Consider the following 23163-nt stretch of genomic DNA (forward strand, 5'->3'; position numbering starts at 1 on the left):
GAGGATAATGGGTTCCTGCACAATCTGTGGCCAGTTTGTCAACACAAGGTAGTTTTCTCCTCTCTGATTTACTAGCTGGTGATGTACATCACCAGGCTGGTGACACAGGTTCCCAGCTGACTGACATGGGGGCTGAAAGGGTGTTCCTGCACAGACAGGAGCAGCTTATTCAGTGGCTGCTATGCAGACCTGCAGGGTGTCGTGGAATCCACTGGATGTTCCCAGGGAACTGCACTAGGGAAGAGTGCAAATTATGTTTAAAGGTGCACTTGGCTCATCTGGTTTTCAAAAGTTTTACAACTTGGGAAAAGAATAGTGGCAATGGCCTCTTGAACACCTGAGAAGAGCTTTCTGACAAGTACAGGTGCTTGTCATCGGGCTCTGGTTTGGTCAGCCGGTGCTGCCATCACATGGAGAGAAGGAACACACTGCTGCCTCCCGGCACTTTTCTTCTCAGAGCCAGCGAGACAAGCAGCTGCAAGAGAGAACTACAGGCACCTGGCTGACTGGCTGCACTGCACCATGTCTGGCAGGAGCAGCGAAGTGGTGTCTGCAGCCTGGGCATTTCCTGCGCATAGCTCTAAGAGGGGAGGAGACATGTGCACAGGTGTCAGAGCAAACTTTAGAGTCTAAGGGAGGGCGAGGAGCTCAAGAGGCTCAAGAAACTGGGGAGCAGAGCTGTGCAGCCATGTGCACATGGTTACAAAGGGCAAGGTCCTAGATGGCGCTACACGGCTCAGTGTGCCAAGGGCCTGGGAATATCACCTCTTTGTGGCAGGTCCTGCGTATTCTGCCTAATGAGGCAGTGGGAAACGGAGTGGGGGTGTAAGGACAGTTGCTGCAGAAAGGTTATTTCTCAAAGTTCTTGCAGGAGGAATATGAGCAGCTATTCCTGGGCTCAGCAGAAAAGTCCTTTTTAGATAGAACTTCCATTAAACACCATCTCTGCACCGTGCCCCAAGTTGTGATGGGAGTGACCCTTGACACTGTCTTGGAAATAGTCTTATCTTTTAGGAACCCCAACCAGTTCTGTACTGCCCTCCAAGGGAGCCTCTGGGCTTGTCTCTCCTGGACTCTTCTCCTTGGGCTTGGGTCTGAACCGTGACTGGAGGTGGGTGAGGCCAGGAAGGGAAGAACAAAGGCTTCCTCGGGGGGTTTGGGAGGGAGGTGGGGGGAGTGGCGTAAGGAGAGGCCACCTGCAGCAGGCAGAAAAGTGGTAGGGACTTCACTCCCTCTCTTGCCAGTGATCTTGTTTTCCTGCTAGTCCTCTTCCTGGTGGGGATGCTGAGCAAAGCCCCATTGAGACCATACCACAGCCAGCAGGAATCAAGGGAGAAACAGAATGCTGACTCCATCCTATTTTGTGCAGTGGGTCAAAGCAGAGAACCTTTCAGCTCCACCCAAGAGCCCCACGCCCCAGACACCACCCCCACCCTCCAGCAAGCAGGAAAATGCCTGCCCCTCAACTGTTTGCAAATTAAATGCTGCTTCAAAACCTTCAGGTTCTCAAAGTCTTTCTGGTATTTCTCCCGCAGTGAGGCAGCATTGCCCTCGAGGTCCTTGTGCTCCAGCTCCTCCCGCATGACATCCATCTGGGCCTCCAGCTCCTGGATGCGCTCTCTCAGCCCCATCATAGAGTCAGCTTCCCTGGCGGCGGCCTGCAGAGCACCCCTGGAATGGTCGGTTGGCCAGCTGGAGGGGGTCTGGTGGGGGCTGCTTGGTGGGCCAGGGGCCTGCAAGGCTTCGGGGGGCTGCCGCTGGTAGCGGCGGAGGGCCTCCTGCAGGCACTGCAGATTCTGTGAGTAGTGCTCCTGCAAGGTTCTCAGCTCTTCCTCATGGATTGTCTGCAGCTCTTTGATCTTGAGCTGGAACTTGTCCTCTAGGGTTTGCATCTGTTCCACATGGTGCCTCTCCAGGTCCTGCCTGTCTCTGACTGAGGCATCCAGCTGGCTCAGGACTCTGCTGTGCTCAGCCTGCAACGTGTTCTCTGCTCTGTTCAGCTGCGCCACTACACACCTGATCTCCTCCTCATACCTCCCTTGTAGGGCAAACATGCTTTCACTGTGCTTGCTCTCCACTTCTGCCAGACATCGCTGCTGATGGTCCAGCTGGGTGACCTTGGTCTTGAGCTCTGCATTTTCCCTTTCAATGATGGCAATCACTTCCAGGTACTCACTCTTCTGCTTCCGAAGAAGTTCCTCATATTCCTCCTTCAGGGCCCCCACAGCCTGCTCCTGCTCCTTGGGGGAGATCCCTCTGCTCTGCCAGGATTCCTTGCAGCACCGGAGCTCCTTTTCATACTCAAGACGAATTTTGCAAGCTGCATAACACACCTGAGCCTGAATAATTGCATCTTGAACTAATAATGAAGAATACTGACTGAGGCCTCCCAAACAAGTGTTATAGGAGAGTTTCTGGGAGGCCTGGAGAAGCTTCTGACAGTCTTTTACCGATTCCACAGGGGGAAGAGAGATGATAGCAGCAGATATCTCCCCTAAGAGGTTGGCCTTATCTTTAAGCTGCAGAGCGAGTTCTTCCTGAATAGTAACAAGGGGCCCAGAGCACTGGGCAGACAAGTGGAAGGACTGCTGGGAGCTGGCTGCATCTTGGTGTCTTAGCACTTCTAATGGGCTCAAATCCCAGGATCCCTGTCCACCATCTTCAATGCAAGCTGGAAGTTTGAGAGCTTCTGAGACCTGTTGCATCACTCTCTCAAAGTCAGGGGTTCGGTAGGCTCCCAGGATTTCCCCAAGCATGTGCTTGTGCTGCTGTAGGGCCATCTGGGTCCCCTTGAGGGTCTCCTGGACGCTTTGCAACCTACGGTGGAAAGACTCCCTCACCGACTGCACGGCGAAGCTGAGCTCTGCCCTGACCCACGTGGCATCAGCTAGGGCAGGGACTAGGGCTGGTGCAAGCCTCTGCTGCCCACCTCCTGATGTTCCGGTCACTTCTCCTCCCAGTGTCCCCAGATGCTTACTCAGGGACTCAACCTGGCTCCAGAATTCACCATCCACCAACACCTTTCTAGCCCAGGCATCTGCTGGAGCACCAGGACAGACTGCAGCACTTTCAGACTCCAGGGGCAACTTTCCTGCCTGAGAAATATCGTGGAGAACTTGTGAGATGTCTGATGTCGTATTTTTTAAAGAATCTGCTATTTGGTTTATCAGTGAGGCTTCCAGAGCTATCTGATCAGAAAGGAGCTTCAGCTGCTCCTGCTCCATCAGTTCAGGCTGCTGTGAAGCTGACTGCTCTTTCTCCAAGAAACTTTCTCTGTCTAGCTGGCCTTGGGGTCCACTCTCTGCAGTACCTGGCCAGTGATGCAAGGCCTGGATGGCGCTGATTAGCATGCTCTCCACGCTGGCCAGGGGGCCGGCTGCTGCATCCTGCACTGCCTCCTCACTGGCTCCTGGCAGAGACCGTAGCTGTTCTCGGCAGTTTTCTAAGCAAGCCAGGGCCTGACTATTTTTCATCTGGAAGCTGCCAAGCTCCCCGACATGATTCTCAACTATTTTTGCTCTGGCCTGTCTTTCCTGCTCCAGCTGGGAGGCCAGTGCTCCAACCTGGAGCAGGCTGGCGCGGAGCTGCTCGCGTAGCCGTGCCTCAGTGCCGGCCCACTGCTGGTGCAGGGCCAGCAACGCCTCTTGGCTCTGGCCCTGCTGACTCTCCAGCTTCACTGTCACATCTTTGAGTTTCTCCTCTGTGATATAGAGCTTGGTCTCCAGGGAGTGTATTATGGAGAGGTAGGTGTCAGAGTCACTGGTCGCAGGGAGTGAGGTGGGTGTGGCCTCTGAGGACATGCTTTCCTCGGAGGGTGACCGGTCCTGACTGGTGTCGGAAGAGGTACTGCTGGTCCAGGTCTTCTCAGACCCATCAGGGTGGGTATATTTTTGGCACTGGATTGTGGAGAACCGGATTCTTTGTCTTTTCACACCTGGTGTTCCCTGGTCAGGTTTTGCTGTGCTCTGCAGATGCCCCTCCCTGTCTGATACTTCAGACTTCGGGGGCACTACACTCTCCTCTCTCCTGGGGCTGCCTTCACCACATTCCTCCCCCATAGCAGCCCCAGGATTCTCATCCTCAAGCTGTGAGTGTGGGAAGCCAGTGGCTTGGAGCTGTGGGTCCGCAAGTACAACGCTGTCTCCCTCTGCTTCTTCCAAGGCACTCCGTGGCTCTTCTGTGTCCTCTGAAGACTCCTTTGTGAACTTTCTTAAGATCTCTTCCTTTGCCTGGAGCTTCATTTCTGTTTCCTCTAAGCTGTTCCCCAAAGCAACCATTTTAACCAAAGCCTCATTGAGGTTCTGATCTTTCTTTTCCAGAACTTTTTCATGCATTTCTTTGATGTGTTTCAGCTCCTCTTCCTTCTCTTTCAGCAGAGCATGGATGCTCTGGAGCTGACCGGCCACTCTCCTGTAAGAGTGCTCCAGATTCTGGTAGTCTGCTTCTCTTCCCCTCAGTTTCTCCTCAAGTGCAGCAACGTCCCCATCAGACAGGGCCACACGCTCCACCAGCTCCTGGAACCGCTGCCTAATCTGATCCCGCTCATCTCTGAGGCTCTGCACATGCTCCGCCAGCTTCTGGATGCTGGCCTCCTTCATCTCCAGTTGTTCCTCCAGCTGGTGCACCACTTCGCTGCCCTCAAACTTGGCGCTCAGCTTCTCTTTCTGAAGCACCTCCATCTGCTGCTCATGGTCCTGAAGCTGGTCTTCGTAGGCATTGGCCTTGTCCTCCACTTCCTTCAGGTTCTGCAGCAATGCCTGCTTTTCCTTCTCGCAGCTCTCCAGTAGCAGCTCATAGTTCTGCTGCAGCTTCTCTTCCATCAGCCGCTGGGCCTGCTCACTGGTGCTGAGCTGCTGGCTGAGGTCGGCAATGCGCTCCTGCAGCCTCTGCACCTCTTTCTGCCGGTCCCTCTGCAGTGCCTGCTGCATCTCCAGGTCCCGTAGCTCCTGCGTCTTTTCCAGCAGCAGGGCCTCAGCACTCTTGAGCTTCTGCTCGCTGGCCTGTAGCTGACTGCTTAGTGTGGCCTCGCTGTGCTGCCACTCCTCTAGCTGCTCGCGGACCTTTTCTTTCTCCAGCTTCAGGTCGCCCTTGAGCTTAGCCAGTGCCTGCTCCTTGATGGCAAGCTCGGCAGCAGCATTGCTGAGTCTTGCCTGGAGGCTCCTGATCTCAGCCTCATGGTGTCGGATGGCGTCCTTGGCCTCTCCATAGCTACGCTTGAGGGACTGGATCTGCTGCGTGATCAGCTCCTGGCGCTGGCACTGGGCCTCCAGCTCACTTTGGAGATCTTGGTTGACTCTATGGAGCCTCTGCCAGGCACCGGATGGGGAGGTGGCCACTTCAGTCTTAAAAAAACCGATTAAACACTGGTTAGTAACACTCGGGCCTCCCCGTTCTGAGTGTCACACCTCTGGCCAGGTCAACCACTGAAAAGCTCCTTGATGGATTTGCCTTTTATCCTTTGCACATTTTTTTTTTTCATTAAAAAAAAAAAAAATCCAACGAATCATCTTAATGTTTTTTGGCAAGTAGCTGCTTCCAGGTAAACAGAAGACATGGACAACAACATCAAAACAGTTCTAACTGAATAGCTTCTAGGAGAAATAAACCAAACAAAACTGAATAATGGAACACACTGATAAGCAAAACGAAGACTGAAGGACAAGAGGACGCCGGGGAGGACAGGGGACGAGCAGAGCACTGGCATCTGTTTGTTTGGTTTGCAAAACAAAAGGTACGTGGCTCTAGACAACAAACCCTAAAAAAGCGCAGGACTCAGGGTGCAGGTGATGATGTCACTTCCTTCTAAGACAGGGAGAGAAGGAAGGGAGGCAACTGCTGGGGGATGTCAGCGAGGTGACATCGGAAACATTTTCCTTTGCAAAGTGGAGCCCGTCCTCTATAGTAACAGGAGAACTAATCTCTACCTGTAAGAAGACAAAACGAGGGGAAAACGGAAACCATGGAATAAAATATGATACCAACAAAACAACAAACAAACCTTTGTGGAATTCAAATAAGAAAGTGAAGCATGCAAAAAAAAAAAAAAAAAAAAACACAAAAGAAACAAAACTCCCCAATTTGAAAGGCATGCAGAAAAGACAGAACTAGTTAATGTTGTAGAAAAACAAGTACATGAATAAGAGTGAAAAGAACAGTCCAGCCTAAGAATTTGGCCTGCCTGTGGCCCCCTCTCAGTCTACTGGCAGGGAAGCCACAGATGTGACACTCAGTTACATTAAGTTAAAGTTACACTCCGCGTCCAGACCATGCAAATTCCTCCTCCCAGCAGTTAGTAGCACCCATCCTGAATGACGACTCCTCCTGACCTTTAACCTCAAAGGCCCCTTGCTCTTTCAAACCTTTGATTGTAAGCATTTCCAAAGTGCAAAGGGAAACTAACAGTAATCAGCGATCAGACCTAGAGGGAAGGCAGGAGACCAGCTGTGCCCAGTGCAGACTCATGCAATCATCCACATTAGACATGAAACTAGTTCTTAGGTTAGCAATATGTAAAATCTGCCGCTAGAATAATTAACCATCTGATGTGAAGTGAATTCATGTAGGATGGGGGCCCAACCAAGGTTTAAAAAGATGCTCCCACACCTGGAGGGTCTGCATGAAAGAACTGGGGCACCCTCAGACAGAGATAGGGAGGGAGGAGGTACCATTCCCTTCCTGGTGCCCAAAAGCCTGAACCAGGAACAGCAGTAAATATGGCTGAGAGGGCAGGGAGGAGGGTCCAGGGCATGTAAGGTCAAAGCAGGAGGGAAAGAGAAATGGGGAGAAAAGAGGCGGAGGAAACATGCAACAGAATAATCAGCATAGAGAGAAGCAGAACGGTGGAGTCAGCCCAGAAGGTGGCTGAACACCTGGGTTGATGTGCCACCTGGGATGATTTGGATCAAGACTAGTGCACAGCAGTCTGGAAATGTCTACACAGCAACTCATCAGAGTCATAGAGAGCTGGAAGGACCGTTGGAGACAAAGGTTTAAGTGTACACAGGCAAGGAGGCTGGAGTTGCAGGGGAAAGGACACTGGCTTCGCTGGCCAGTGGCAGTCTTGGTTTGAACCAGGGATCCTGACTCTAATACTGTGCTGCTCATTGCAACTGTGGTGGGAGTACAAGCTCTCCATTCCAGCACCCTATTCTCCCCACCCCTCACCCCCACACTCATTCATCAACGGCTTCTCCCTCCCAGTATGTCAGCTCCATGGGGCAGGAATGTGTTGTATTCTACCCCAGAACAAGACCAGGGTTTCCTGGTCGGATATAGGCCCACCCCACCGAGGCAACCTTGTGCCTGGCGAGACACCATGGTCATGCCCATTGCTCTCTGGCCAGGATCTGACACAGGGATCTCTGGTGGACAACACAGGTTTGGGCGGCTATGTTTTTTTCCTCCTGAAATTTGTGGGGAGACTAGGCTAGTGGTAATAGTCCCAGATTTGCCTGGCAGGTATGGTACAAACATGAACAGGGATGGGAAATCAGGTCTAGTTCCATTATTGACTTGGTTTTAGGAGGCACTTGGCTCACTATATTGCTCAATTCTTCAATCCGTAAAATGTGTTTAATACTTTACTGTGAAAACCAATTTGAAATTACATGCAAACATATGGTATATCTATAGATGTATACTGGGTACTTTGAGAGTCGAAAGGAAAGATCACCAAAATTACTTTCTTAAACATAAAGAAAAAACTCATAGAGAGGTTTCAGGTAGAGTCCCCAAAATGTAATACTAGGAGGAAATATAACCAGAATCCACTGCAGTGAGAGCCTGATCTATGGCAGAGGAGCCCAGAGCTGCAGTACAGGAGAGGCTCCCTCGCTCACCAGGTCTTAAACATTTCTAGCCTGCCTGTGCCCCTCACGCTGAAGTCCCTGAGAGTGCCTGAAGGGCAGTGGCAGCCCCTCAGCCCTACCTGCAGCACATAGCCCTCCCGGGCACTCTGCTCCCGGCCCAGAGCCACCCTCAACTGGTCCTGAAGGAGCCGGTTCTGTTCCAGAAGGTCTGAGGCCTCTTTCTGGCTCTGTTCCAACTGTTGGCAAAAAGACATACATTATTAAGCAGAATGCTGGTAATATACAGAAGCAGTGGCACAGTAAGGCCCATAGACACATTTCTGAGCACACGTGGACACATTTGCTGGCCTCCCCATGACCACATGTCAGTGGGTATGCTGGTCTGGTCTTCATCTGCAGCACCTAGAACTGAAAGATCCAGCTCTAAAATAAATAACACCAGCAGGCTGTTCACCTGTTTTGTGGACACTCACATAATTTCCATGGCTACTAAGGTTCTAACATGCAAATCCCACTAGTAAACAAGGGCTCTGTTCCTGCACCAGAAAGAAGACCATCCCACTTGGTCCTTTCAGTTTCCTTAGCACAGCTTCTTATTCCAAGACTTACCTTGGCTTCCACCCCAAAACTCCATTTAATCAGTTTTATATGAGATTTCACATAAAATTCTGTTTGCAAGATGGGGTTCTGCAGGTATTTCTGCAAAATGTGGAAGGCAAACAAACTACTAAAAATACTTCTTGCTTTCAACATCTCTGAGTTCAGTCAATTCAAAGAATCCCTCCACCTCTTCCGAAGTGCCTACAGGGTGCTGGGCCATGTGGGCCCCTGCCGTGCCCCAGGGTAAGTAGCAGAAGGGCTAGGCACAGACCCTAGACTTTTACACAAATCTGCAGTCTGCTGTGTGGTTTGCTGGCTGCCACGCCCATTTCAGCAGCTTAGAGCAGAGTAAGTTTGAATCATTCATCATTCCATCTTAGTGTTCTTACTGTATTTACAGGTATTAAAAATGGAAAAAAAAATTCAAAGTGTTCATGGTAGTGATAAATATCTCAAGAATTTAGTAAAATAGGAGAAGGATGAGTAGTCATGGTAGATCGAAGTGGCACATCTCTAACAGAAATTAGGTACCAACAAAAGACTGTGTTGTTTTTGTTTTTGTACTCCACCTGCACCCCCTAAAGAGTATTCATAAAGGGTGCACCCATGGGAAATTTAAAAAAAAACATCTAACACTGTACCTCCTTGGTCATGGAACTCTATTCAGACTTACAAATCCTCTACTGAAGTTTCCCACATTTGATTTCTGGCTACATTTACACAATTTTACATTGTGCAGGGGCTGGCTTACTCATCTCTCTCCATCTGCCCTGAGGACCTACTCTGGAGAGAGCATGGGCCTTGCTGAATGATGACAGGGTACCCTTCACCCATGGCCTCTGGAGTATCAGTCTATCTTCTGTTCTCTGCCCCATATCTTCTTTGGGTCTCCTTGTTTTTCCCCAGGCTGCTATGAAAATGGGGGGCTCATCTCTGCCTCTAGCATCGGCCTGTTTGATCTTTTTTTTTTAGATTTTATTTATTTATTTATACAAGCACTGGGTATAGTCAGAAGTGCGGGAGGGTGAGAGAATTCACCAGAGCCAGAGTGGGGAACAGAGCAGGCAGACTGACGAAATACACTGCTGAGGGGAGCAGTGAGCGTGGCAGGAGAGGTCTGCACGCCATGTGGGACCCTCGCTGGTGCCCGGGGATCGAACCAGTGCTGCAGAAGCTGTGGACAGCTTCGCAGCCCACCACTCAACCACTGCGCCACCAGGGGGAGGCCCAGCCTGTTTGATCTTGGGTTGAAACCCAAGTCTGCTCACATCCCTCTCCCATCTACAATTTCTAGTTCATGACTGAAGCAGGGTAGATGAGCCCCACCTGGGTCCTATAACCCTACTAGCCTCATCTCTTGCCACAGCTGACTCTAGATGACAGTGCCCTCACCACGTGGAGAACTCTTCTGTCCTTTGGGAGAGGCTCAGTGCCCCCTCCCTGCCACTCTGCATGAGCTGACATGCTCCCACCTCTCAGCATCTGTACTGTGCTCTTGGACCTGCCTGCCTGTCTCACTCTCTAGTAGCCTGTGAGTCCCCTGAGGGCTCCCTTCTCCTCAGTGATCTGGGCTAAAGCACACAGTCATTCTTGCTGTATGGAACCCACCTGCCCACCCCCCATCTGTGTGGCCATCCCGAGAGGTTACCTCCTTCTCCAACAGAGAGGTCAGCTCATGAGTGGAGAGTCGGTCACTTCCATCTTCAGAGGAGGACAGGTGTAGGGGAGCGATGGGCACCTGCTTTTCTTCCCGGAGAGGGGTGGTCTCCACCTGATGCCATCGCTGCTCGATCTCCACATGGACATTCTGTGTCTTGAGGTCGGTGGTCACGGGCAGCCCCGGGCTCCGGTCCACCTCCATACGCAGGGCCATGTCGTCAGGGCCTGGCCCGTCCATGGTGTCCAACATTCCAAAGCGCTTGCGCCTTTCCTCCCGCCGCCGTGCACGCTCCCGCTCCAGCTCACCTGGCTCTGCCTCAGGATGGGTGTCAGGGGGCCCAGCGGTGCTGGCCCGCTCCTGAGCCAGAGCCTGCTGGATGGGGCGGAACTCAGCCCAGTCAAAGGTCTTGGAGCGGCCTTCCCGCCTCCGCTCCCGAGCTCGGCTTCTCTTCTGTTCGGGGTCTGGCTCCCCATGCTCAGCCTCTTGCTTCTCACTTGGCCTCGGGCAAGCATCGAAGGAGGAGCTGCTCCGGTTCTTCTCCTCTGGCAATGAGCTGGGGAGGAGCAAACACAGCCCATCAGGTGTGGCTCCTCGTGACAGCTTCCCACCCCTTCGAGGGCCCAGCGCCATAGGGGAGGGGATGAAAGAAAACTGCCTTTCCAAGTCACCTCTTTGGAACAAACCCAGACTGGATTCTGAGTAGAGACAGGAGAGAAAGCAGGATGATACCAGGAGGGTCCCCTACTATAGAAACACTGCAGGTGTGTTATGATGACTACAACAGGATGACAGAGCAAAGGGTCCTGCTCAGAGTGTAGGCCAAGAGTTCCCCATAGCCCTGGCAGAGAAGTCCGAGTTTCTGCTCCTGCTTTGTTAGGGACGTTCTCAAAGTACACAGAAAGACTTGCAGAAAGGCTTGCAGAGCTTCAGGCGCTGCTCCTGATGGGGAGGGAACTGGGGTAGCCCCTCGGGCCACCCCAGGATACAGCCCCGCAAGGGTGGGTCTCCACACACAGAAGGGGTTCAGTTAATGGACAAGCCAACTCTCCTGACAAGACATCACAGTGCTTGTCCTGGCCACCACCTCCGGGTCTCACTGACTCAGGAACAACCAAATACTGTCTTTGTTTAATAAATGAAGGAATGAACAATAAACACGGGAAAGAAAGATGAAAGAGAAGAGTTATTTTAGGTTTCTTTCCTTCCATTTTGTTCAAAGAGGTGTAGGGTCACTAGGAAGAAGGCAGGTACTGACAAAGAATTGGCATTGCCACAGCCGCCACAGGCGCCACAGGCCACTAAGGCACCAATGGTGGCACCAGGGACACCACCCTGCTTATAACCTCCAACTCGACAAGTACACCTGAAGAACTGTTCCCACTACATGTTCTGAAAAGACTCTGCAGCCCTGAGGCGATGGCAGCAGAGTTCTTAGTATCACAGGCCAGTCCTGCACACTCTAATCTTTTCTCCTCTCTTTTGAAACGAAAACCAGCAGGTTTCTATCCATTAGGACAGGAGAAGAAAGGCATGCAGCAGATCACGAGGTTTATGAACCACCAAGGGTTGTTTTCCAATGTGGCCTAGAGTCCCTAAGAGGTCTTCCTGGCTGCACAGAAATCCAAAAGACGGAGGAGCAGGTAAAAGAGAACCAAGGAAAGGAGATGCCACAGCTCCAGTACAGTGCCAAGGGCTGCCCTCATCCTAGTCACAGAGGCCCAGCACCAGGGTCAAGAATGGGCCAGGGCCCTGTACCCACCCACAGAGGGAGATTCGCCCACTCAGGGCAGTTCTGACAGTAATACTGATGCTGCTTGTTTGGCTAAGCTGGCCAGGCTTAAAGGAGGAAAAGGTACTCAAGGTAGGAAATTCAGGGAGCCCAAGAGCAAGCTGCTGATGGCAGGACAAAGGAAGGAGGGAAGACCACCATGGTGGGATGGCCAGAGCTCAGTCACCAGAAAAACCAGGGAACCATCCACAAAGGAAGGAGGTGGTGGCTCCTTCAGGCACCCAGACAAACTGTCTTACCTCGTCACATCTGGGGCAGAAGTTGGGTGGACATGCTTCATGATGGTCTGGATCCAGTTCCGCCGAATTCCAGATGTCATAGCAGAAAGAGTGAACTCGCCTTCCTTTGTCTATTTGAAAGATAAGGCATTATCATGGATGGTCACCTCCCAAACCCTGGTGCAAGTCCTGCTTCTGGGCCAGGTGTCTGAGGTGCACTATGGGAGGCCCACTTGGGATAAACAACTGGATAGCAAAAGAAATAGCCAAGTTGTGGATGCTTTGCTATTTCTGTGGTAACAGTTAAATGACCTCTTTTCCTCTCCATAGGACCTTGCCCATTTTTACAGAATACTTGCAATTTCTGGGGATTGTGCTGAGTCAAAGACCTGTCTAGCCTTTCAGGCAGCTCACAGACAAGGGGTAAGGAGAGAGTACAACTTGACAACAAAGGTCAGTATGTGAGGAGTAGCAGGAAAGACCTCTGCACAGCAGGTGAGGGCTGGCAGGTGGATGGGATGACCAGGGAGAAGTAAGCGGGCAGGTTCGAGGCTTAACTGACAGGCTGGGGCTAAGGGTCTTCTCTGTCATGCTGAAAAAAACAGGGAGATGCACTGGTGGCTGGGGCAGTCACCTAGGTGATTAGTTAGGGGGACAGCAGAGAAGAGGGAGGTTCCTGAGAGATAGGGAGGTGGCATGTAATGTGTTAGTGACAGGCTATGGAGGAGTGCTGTCAATCCTTGGGCCCCTGGCCTGGGATACCAGTCAAGATGGAGAAGCAGGCTGGAGGAGGCTGAGGGAGAGGAGTTGGTCTAAGTGGGGATGGCGTGCAGACAGGAAGTGAGGAGATCCAGAAGGCAGAGCTGAGAGTGAGCAGCACAGCTAGCAAGGGCAGGGAGTGAAGAGTGGCCTCTGAACGTGGTCCCTGTATCCCTGAGCAGCCCTGGTCAGCACCACCTGAGAAGGGAACCACAGGTGCTACCTGCATGCATTCCACTTCCCTGCTCTTGCCCTACAGGTTCCTGTCTCACTGAAGTGAGGATGTCAGTACTGTTCTTGAAGCAGTTTGGGCTACTTGGACCCAGGAGCTACATCAGCAAATCAGCTGATGTAAGATGAAATCACCAAGATGTTTTGGGGACGTGAACTGGGTGATTAGAGGTAAATGGACAGTTGACCATATACACTGGCCTGGAAAACTCAAAACACAGCCTGGACTTCACCTTATCTCCGCTTCAGGTCCCTACCAGTACACCCCCATCAAGAGACTGCCAACAAGCTACCTCTTCTACCTCAGTTTTCTCTCAGTATAAACCAAGGTGGGGTCCAGCCTCTGGTTCTCTGAAATGCTGAAATCCCAGTGCTCCCTAAGCTTTGAGGCCTGCTCATCTCTTTCTGAATCTTTGGCCTTTTTCTACTCCTGGGTGTGGTTGCTTCTGGATCTGGCTAACGTGACCTGCATGTTTCCTCCCATGACTTCATCTCTCACTTCTCAACTAGAGGTTCACACTTATGGCTGCCAGTTTAATGTTTAGAGAGTCTTTGACCTCAAACACAGCATCGGCCAGAATTCCACAGGCTCCACTCCTTCTCTAAAGTCACCACTGCTGCCTGACTCTGGGGTATGGGTCCTGGCACCTATTTCCTCCCTCACCTGGCAGAGCCAGGTCCTGTGCTTTTTCCTCCACAGAGCCTGGGCCAGTCCTTCCTTACCCTCTCCCCTGTGCCAGCCTGCTTGGTGTTCTTTCTAGCTGTCCTGCACACTCCGATGGATGCAACTTACTAATGTAGCAGGGTGGCATGGACCTAAGATCAACTAACCCACAGCCTGACCCTGGTGCTAGGCCATGGGTGCAACTTCCCACCCTGGCTTGGTGCTCCACATGGGTACCCCACATGGAAGGAATGCCATACCCAAAAGCTTGGGGGCTGGCAGCCAGTGCTCTCCTTATATGTATCTGGTGGGTCTGAATCTCAAACACCCCACTCTCCACCCTCTGAATTAGAGTTGGTGCCAGAGTGAGGGCAGATGGCAGTCAGGGGGACTGCCCTAACCTTGAGCCTGCTGACCACAGGGAGCCCCGAGTTACCACCTTTGATAAAATGGCCAATGAGAACTGTTCTATTTGTTCAATCAGACTGTATTTCTGAGAGCATGGGCAGTGCCTTCTCAAAATCCTTGTCAAGAGCCTGACAGGATTTTGGAGGAAAAAAAAAAAGACTTCTGCATGAATGAGTGAATGAACAAATGAAAAAATAAGTGAATAAAAACCTAGTATCTAAAATTTAAATAATTAACATTCATTCTTAGTACCCACATCCCACATCCTTACAACTGCCCAACGCCAGCATTTAAAAAAAAGGGAAATAAAAAATAAAAGAACCATCAGTAACAAAAAACTCTAAACAATCTTGATAAGATGCTCATGTCTGATTTTTGCCCAGATCACAAAGTGGGGATGGGGGTCAGGTGTCACAGGACAGAGGAGGGACAACACAAGGCTAATTATGTGACGTCAGACCTGCCCACCACTGTCCCCTGACAGGACCTCAGGTTCTCAGAGAAATGTCCCAGCTAGTAAAGCCCACACACCCACCTCACACCAAGCCTATCTCCAAACTCTACCCTGGCTCACATGTATCTGAAAGCCATAGTTTCTCTGGACTGGATATTCTGTGACATCATAACATGTAGACAAGTCGATTTCCCCGTCCAAGTCAGCTGCCTGCAGAGAGATGAAAGGATGTTGGGGATTTAGAAAGTAAAAGTCAAGGCCTAGATGGGCATGTTTCTATACTGGCTTTATTTTTAATGGGCACATCCATTCACCAACAAGTACACTTCCCACCTATGCTACCTGGAGCCATCTACACGGTATCCTCCCTGCATCCTGACGAAGACATCACAAGCCTGTGTTTCTTTAAACATGTTGATGTAGCAACTCCTTTACACTCTTAAAAACTGAGGTCCCTGGAGCAGCCCTCCTGCCCACCTGTGGTTATACAGGTGCCTCTTTCTTTCTCCTTTTCCTAAAAAACCTGTCCTTTTAAAATGTAACCTTCGGGCCTCCCCGGTGGCGCAGTGGTTGAGCGCTGGGTTGCGAAGCTGCCCGCAGTCTCTGTGGCACCGGTTCGATCCCCGGCTGCTCCCCGGCCACCGGAGGAGGGTCCCACATGGCGCGCAGACCTCTCCTGCCGCCCGCTGCTCCCCTCAGCAGTGTACTTCGGTCCTTCTGCCTGCTCTGCTCCCCGCTCTGGCTCTGGTGAATTCTCTAGCCCTCCCACGCTTCTGACTGTACCCAGTGCTTGTATAAATAAATAAACAAATAAATCTTTAAAAAAAAATAAAAAATAAAATGTAACCTTTGCTAGCTTGTGTCTATGAAAGTGTCTTCTTTTCCTTTTAAAAAAAATAATAAACCTATCCTTAAAAAAATTGAGTTTTTATGAGGGTTTTATTGATTCATGACATTTACCATATTAGAAATTGGAAAAATCATTATATACTCATTTAAGAATATAAATGAATCCAGTTCATTTTTAAATAAAAAATATTTTAAAGAATCAGCAAGAGATTTCTGTGACTCTCTTTAATGTCTGGCTCTAAGAATAGTTGAATTCTCCTATCTGTGTCTGATTTAACCACCCCAATATGTCTGAAGTATATGAAGACAGTCTGGCCTTTCATAGAAGGGAGCTGGAAAATTTTAGTATATAATAGTCTTTTCAGGTAAATTTGACTATCCATTGATGAGTGGCTATTTAGACAAGGTCAACTGCAAGGTGGAATCTGAAATCACAGTCAATTTTCTGTACTCAATTACATTAAAATCCACAGTTTTATTTTGCCCTTTGAGTACATCTTTTATTCACATGATTTTATAGCATCATGTACCGGCCATTTGGAAGACAATGAGTTACGCATGTTTTCCAAATGTTGAGACATTTCATTATACGGAATCAAAATACTGTGTTTGTTAATATCATCACCTATTTTGTCAGGAAGATATCACTAAAAGGAAGCTGTCAAGTTCAGGATGGTGAATACAAGTTTTTCAAAGTTCTAGTTTTGACTGAACGTTTAAATTGTATCACTGTTAACACATTCTGTCAGTTATTTTCCCTGTAGGAATAAACTCACTTGGTTGATTTTCAAGAAAATGTCTGCCAAACTGAACAAGCATTTTGTCTGCCAGCTGTTCTTCCAAGTAGTTATGGTGCTCTGTGAGGAGTGGCCAATGGCTAGTGGCAGCAGAATGGGCAGTGCTCCCCCATGGACAACCATCACACTTGGGTGTGCAGCAGAAATGACTTATGCTGACTTCCATTCTGAATCACAGCATATTAAAAAGAGGTGTTTAAGCACCGAGACTTAAGACTAATAACTTTTACTGGTTCATCAAGGCCCTTTCTTTACATCATGAATGTGTGGCAGTGAAGGACCCATGACCACTGGCAGCTCCTGCTGCAGCCTGACTGGCCTAAGACTCCTCCCGCTGCTGCTTCTGCTTTAGTGCAAAAGTTAACACAGTGAGAAAAAGGAAACAGCACCTTAGTTTTGTAAAAATAGTTTTAAAAAATATCCCAGATGCCTAAAAGGGTCTTTATGGTTCTATAGACTAAATTCTGAGAACTGCTGGTCCAGAAAATGCATGTCCATGTTTCCTAACTTTAGGCAGCATCAGAGGTCTATCACCCACCCTAGTCAATACCTAACTGGGATCACTAACTTTCCACTGCAGTCCATGAAGAACTTAGTGCATTCTTTTAGGTTTAGGGTATGTAAATACATATAACTAGGCCCTAAAGACAGACATTTAGCTTCTTTCCAATCATCTGCTATTACCAAAGTGTGGGGATGAAGTTTAGCAAGAGAAAAGATAGGCCAAACTGCTCATAAGAAATTATTTTTTTTGTAGGTAAAGATAAAAGAGCCCTCTGGTCAGTCTTCAACTGGAATCAGGACTGTCAACTGGGTCAACCAAGCTCATCTGCCACATTCTATCCTTGTCCAGGTCAAGAGACAAGATTTAGTTCAGTTCTTCCAAAGACTCAATTCACTGCAAAATCTCTTTGTACAAAAAAACAAATTGCACATCCTGAGTTTTAAAACAACACATCTTTCAGTGTTTTTCAAAGAACAGAGAACAGCAAAGCTGTGAAACCCACTGCACGTATGTGCCTAAAGCAGGTCAACATTCCAGGCCACAGCACCAGAGATCATCCAAAACAGGTCTAGTTACTGAGCCCACACTTCCCACCAGGAAACCAAAGGTGGCAACATGGACACTGTCAACAGACTGAAGGGACTTCAGCCCAGAGAAGCAGTAGTGCTGAGAGTCTCTAGTTCCTGGGAGCTGCCTGAACCACTTCAGCTGTCTCTACAATTGGAACCAAATTAAGACACTCACCTCCTCAGCCACTGAATCCCTGTAGTATCTCAGGCTTTGATCAGCAAGGACAAACCAGTGCTTCTTCCACTAAAATCAAAGGGAAAAAAGGATTCAGATATCACACAACACACTTACTGCTCCAAGGTGATCCATAGCCAAAGTTTCTGGGGCATCTCCCTGAGCACAGGTGAAGCAGAGGGCAGGTGGCCCCTCCCACAGTGGCAGACACACACAGGACTCTGCTCAGGCTGCAGTGTGCACATGACCTCAGGACGTTTGCTAAGCTGCGGCTATCCAGTGACAAGGCAGGGCGCAGGCTGTGGGCTCTCAGTAACCCACAGTGGTGCGGCTGGTGAATAGTGTTTGCAGTCCTGAATCTCAACTCCAGAGGCTGCAGATGGGGCTGGGCCCTCAGAGCTGAAAGGTGGCTGTGAAAATGACATCTTCTTCTTAAGGAGGCAGCCTGTGAGTCACAGCCACAGGCTGGCTAACCAGGGATGCGCCCACCTGCAGCGAGCAGGAGTAAACCAACCAGCCAGATTCCCAAGTCTTCACTGTGAGTAGGAAGGAGGGAGACTGGAGTCTTCAGGCAAGGCCAAGGGGATTGATATGGAGGAGAGAGAAAAAGGATATTTCGGCAGAGTTGCTCAGGAAGCAGGAGGAAAGCACGGGCATGGGCGGGATTCAAGGGTTCCTCAATAAGGACCTAGAAGGGTCCTCTTCATGCCTCTTCGGAGGCCTGGGCTTCCAGTCTGGAGCAGGGTCAAGGTGGTGTTGGGAGGTTCAGCAGCAGATGGCTCTTCCTACCGAAGTCTTATGGCACAAATGTCTCACACTGGCTCCTCCCAGGACAATGGTTGAGCATGTCTCTGACAGTCTTATAATCTTCAGCTCCTGTCTACTTGGCTGCATCATATGCAAATGGGAACAACCAGAGGTGTTCCCAGTACCTTTTAGGAGAGTGGAGAGCTAGTGCTTTAGGATGAGGCTAAGGCCAGCAGAAGGGTGACTAATCTCTCATACTGTGGCAGGCAGGCCTGGCTGGTGTCTCTCATCCCTACTGCAGAAACAGGGCTGGGGTCAAGTACCTCTGCTTCTCTAAGGAGATGGGGGTCTTGTCTATAGTCCTGGTCCACAAGACAAGGGAGCTTACTAGAGGTGGAGATGGGGGTCAGGGCCAATGCTCACAGACCTGTTGGAGTCAAGGCCAGTGGGGTGTCACACTTGGTCTGGCACCACCCAGGAACCACAGCAACGCTACAAACTCACCTGGCCATCCTCATACTGCTTTGTCAGCCAGCCTTTCTTGAAATTCAGCAGGTCGGGCTGAGAAAGGGAGAAAAAGAACAGTTCAGAGGAAAGCATCGTGGTAGCAGCCAGGGTAGGCATTTCTGTCTAGATGAGGTGGACACCAGGAAAAAGGGTTTCTCCACCTGCCAGCAAGTCTGCACAGCCCCCTGCCCTGGTGCTGCTGCTCACAGCACCTCCACAGGCATGTCCATCTCTGAGGAAGGAGATGCTGGGCTTGGCAGGCTCACAGGGAGGAAGAGCTCAGCCTCATCACCCTCTGAGGAGCAGCTGGGTGGCCCTGTTGCTCTGAGAGAAGTTTCTGCAGGGGCCGCCTGCAAAGCAGAAAGGAGTCTCCCAGAGTCACCGGACATTTCATGGGAAAGTCAGCGATGATGACTAAAAGCAAGGTTCAGAAGTTCTTGCTGAAGCCACAGGAAGACTGAAAGCAGAGACCACATCTGGTATTGAGTGAGACACAACAGCAGCCCTGCGAAGACCCTCAGATCACTTATCTATCAGGATGAATGTTAATCTTCATTTCCCTTCAAGAAGCAAAACCAGGACAGCAGACAAGGAAAGCAGGGACACAGGTAGCCAGCAGGGCCCAAATGGGGCACTGTCCCTGCTGGTCCTCCTGCAGATCACAGGTCCATCACCAGTCACCTGCAGCCCAGTTTGTATTTCACATCTGGGCATCTGTCAACCGGGAGCCTCAAGAGACATGGATCACCCTTCCCCTTGCCCCATATGCTCTCTCTTTTCATAACCATTTTGAGCCGTGATGGGCTATAATGTCTTTTTGGATCCTAAGGACAGGGTAGTAGGAATAAGCACAAAGTGGCAGGACATTGACTAGCAGGTGTGTTCTGGGAGCTTCTGCTTCAAAGCTTTGGGAATAACCCAGGCTCAAGGAAAAAACAAACTTCCTCCACGTAAGAAATGTTCCTGTCCTTGCTCCATGGTTCCATGTCAACCTGTGATTGGTGGCCCCACACTTTGGGGGGACAGGTGGCACCAGTCCTGGCTCCTTAGGAGGCTGAGGACAAAGCAGAGAGGCACCCTAGCCGCCACGTGAGCAGCTGTCCTTCACACCCAGGGCCTCTGCCTATCACCTGTGGCTCTCCAAGGGTCCTACCCAAACTGTATCTGAAAACCCCTACCTGTACTTCCACTGCTATAGCTCAAATGACCTGAAACAAAGACCTGCTCTATTTCTGTGGTGAAATGCCACAAACAGGACAAGTGCTCACAGCCAAGAGGAGCGCCTGGCTCTAAAATGCCATGGAAACAAACACCCAGAACAAGAATGGAGGTTCCCTGGTGACCCTCATCCTCGAGAGTCAGGATTCCACTGCCTTGGCCAGATGGCTCCCTCATGGGGACCTCAGAGCTCAGGATGCCCATGTAGCCCAGAAAAAGGAAAGAAACACAGAATGTGCATCCCATACACAGACACGAGGGCCTGTGCACAGAGGGTACAGCCAGCACGGACAGAAGCAGACAGTGACCCCAAGTGACCAGAAGCAGCAGAGTCTCTGGAGCTCGGTGCGCGGGCGGCTGGGCTCACCGTCAGGGAGGACTCCGTGGACCTCCTGTCCAGTGACTTGGCTCTTCGGTGTGGAGACATGGGGGAAGTAGAGGTGTCCGGGAGTAGAGCTGTGGGAACTTCACTGGTGAGATCCTGTGGCAGAGAGTAGCCGCCAGTCAGTATAAGCCCATCAGCTCAGAGCGCCAGGAGCCAGAGCCTGGGAGGATGGGGACTGCAGGGGCCTTGTTCTCAGGCTTTGTCTGACTCCATGGCAGGTCTGTGTGAGGGTGGGGACAGGAGCCTGCGTCCTGGGCTCCTTGTCCAGTGCCTTCTGCTTCTCACAGCAGATTCTGAGATGCCCTGGTCGTTTAGAGCAGCCTTCTCCTTCCGATGCACAGTCACCTTCACTCTCCTGGCTCCTAGGTCTCCCTCCCCACCCCCTAACCCCTAACTCCTTAGGGTCACAGGAAGGAAGAGCCCTGAGTGCCGCAGCAGTGAGCAGGCCCAGGCAGTGGGCACAGCAGAGTACCTCTTAAGCCATGAGAGAAGCTGGGAAGGAAGAGGAAAACTGGCCACAGCAAGTCACTGAGAGGAAGGTGGCTGCCTCAGGAGGAAGATTTTAGAAGCAGAATTCACCTTATGGACTGAGTAAAGAAATGAGGGCGATAGCTGCCACTCGGAAGAAAGAGGAAAGGAAGTGTTCAGCCCTGTGGCTGGGCTGCCTCAGAGAAGAAAGCAGCTCTAGTTGTGACTCCGGATCTAAAATTCGTTAGGACAGCCTTTAGTAGACATGGATGAAGTTCTGACAGGAAGATGCAGAAGAGAGGCCTACCCTCAAGAATTCACCAACTGGAGAAGATGAGAAACACAAGCAAACTGACACAAAAGCAGAAAACCCAGTGTACGTGAGAGCCTCGGAAGGCGCCTGGGGTTGCGTGCTGACTGCGCCCAGCCAGCCATGAAGGAACACTCAGGCATCAGTACTGGCCCTGGACCCCAGATGCTCACCCTCTTCCTGGGGAACGCCCTCTTCTCGCTACGGCCCTGGCGTGTGTCACTTGATGGCGAGGGCCCGGCTGACAAGTTGGTCTCCATGTGCTCTGCCTTCTCAATGTCCAAGGCCTCAAATTTCTCAATTACTTGGGACCTCCTGCAAAAGAGGACAAGAGGCTGCTGAGGGGAGAGATGAGGCCACTCCACAGCCCTAAGGTGGGCTCGGTCTGGAGTCAAAGAGGGTCTCCTTTAGTCAATACTCCCATGTCTGACCCAACCCAGCCTTCCCTCCCCGCCTCCCCATCTCAGGCTGTGTAGAGCATGCACACAGCATGCTTGGTGAATTGATCTCTGACAGCCTCCATCTCCCTCTCCCCAAACTGCAGAGGGGAGTCGTGCAGGGGCTGGCAGCCACTCATGGGCAAGGGCCACCCTTTTCAACAGGTCTGTTCTTACCCTCTGCCCCCACACAGGGGCCCCCTGCATGGTCTGTTGTGGAAACTCACTCAGCAATCACACAGCTCATCACCCAGCATCCTCTCCGGAGCCACAGACATAATCAGAAGGCAACCACCACCTTGAGGGGACCATCCCCACTGCATTCCTCAGCAGAACATGATGCAGCCCCCACCCCAGGGCATCCAAATTTAGCAAGAAAAAAAGCCCATGAATTAACATTGTTTCTGCCAACAGTAAAAAGAATCAAAACCCAAATTAAAACAAAAGAAAAAAACAAAGCAAGTTGATTTCGTGTGAAAGGGCCGGCGGCATCGTCAGGCCATCTATGGCTGGAGACGGAGCTGAGATGGGAGCGAAGCAGGCGGAGGAAGGGCGAATAACGTCACACAGCGACACAGCAGGAGAAGGTGGAGAGGGGCAAGACCTGAAAGAAAATAAGGCTGGAAAATGAATAAACAGAAAAGGGCTACTTTGTAAAATCAAATAATGGTAAATCAAAATTATCCAAAGAATTAAAGGAAAAAAAAAAAACAAAAAACCTGAGGTGATAACTGAGAAGGGGAGACCGTTGTTGTCCCTGGGTCATGAAGAGGCACTGCTGGGTGAGGGGCCGGGGGCCAGCAGGGCATACTGGCTCAGTGGGGTACCCACTGGACTTGACATGTCAGGGGAGCAGCCTTCGCCTCACTGGAGCAGAGAGGCCTGTCCTCCCAGGTAGGCCCAGGCAAGCGCCCCAGATTACCTGGAGGGAGGGTTCCTCTTGCATTCTGGAAACGTGATGGACAGTCTAGGGGAAGTGAGTGAAGTGAACCCAGAACTAAGATCTAACTCTCCAATGAAGAAGAAAGAAAATAGGCTCCAACCCTGAAATTCTCTAAGAGGCCAGCTGCTTTTCAAGGAAGGTTACTGGTAAAAATCTCTTAGGGTTTCTTCATCAAGGATGTCAAAATACCAAGGGTAGAAGTCTCAGGGTCACCTGGGCTCTCTGGTCCTCCCTGTGCTTCCCCACAAAATGTGGGCATTCAGGTGCACTAAGCTTCTTCAGAGTCTTCTCCAGGAATGGACCTTGTTCCCAGGCCACCCTGCCAGAACCAGCAGTGTAGGTGGTGGCTGAGGGAGGGCAGCAGGAGGGGGAGTGTGTCAAGAGCGCAGGAAGCTAAGGAAGCAGCAGGAGTTCCAAGAACCACAGGGAGCTCTTGCAGGTGCTTAGCCAGGTTGGGCAGGTGAGGCATCCACCTTGCCGACCATCCTGGTGGGGTTTGGATAAGATCCAGGCCCACTCACAGTCCTCAGTGCCATCACTTGTAGCCTGAGAGCCCCACTGGCTAACGGTAGGGCCTAGAAAGCTCCAGGAGGCCTTAAGGAACAGGCCTGGCCAAGTCACATGCCAATCACATGCTGCAGGGCTGCCAGGGCTCAAAGACA

The 23163-nt window shown here is 50.8% G+C and overlaps 1 protein-coding gene across 3 annotated transcripts in view; it reads right to left on the reverse strand.

The window, feature by feature from the left end:
* The window catches only part of MPRIP (myosin phosphatase Rho interacting protein), a gene marked incomplete at both ends in the record, with an annotated part of 128302 nt that overhangs the window by 13241 nt on the left and 91898 nt on the right, over positions 1-23163 (reverse strand). For 2 of the 3 annotated variants that reach the window (XM_084236176.1, XM_084236177.1), the window contains 8 exons: positions 7928-8044; positions 10057-10621; positions 12097-12206; positions 14712-14801; positions 17487-17555; positions 18738-18794; positions 20326-20439; positions 21295-21436. In XM_084236176.1, the coding sequence (XP_084092302.1) occupies positions 7928-8044; positions 10057-10621; positions 12097-12206; positions 14712-14801; positions 17487-17555; positions 18738-18794; positions 20326-20439; positions 21295-21436 (1264 nt within the window). Of the gene's footprint in view, positions 1-1496; positions 5343-7927; positions 8045-10056; positions 10622-12096; positions 12207-14711; positions 14802-17486; positions 17556-18737; positions 18795-20325; positions 20440-21294; positions 21437-23163 lie in introns of all 3 variants that reach the window. The other variant, XM_084236175.1, reaches the window with a different exon arrangement.

Source organism: Talpa europaea (assembly GCF_964194135.1).
Source record: "Talpa europaea genome assembly, chromosome: 7".
NCBI lineage: Eukaryota > Metazoa > Chordata > Mammalia > Eulipotyphla > Talpidae > Talpa > Talpa europaea.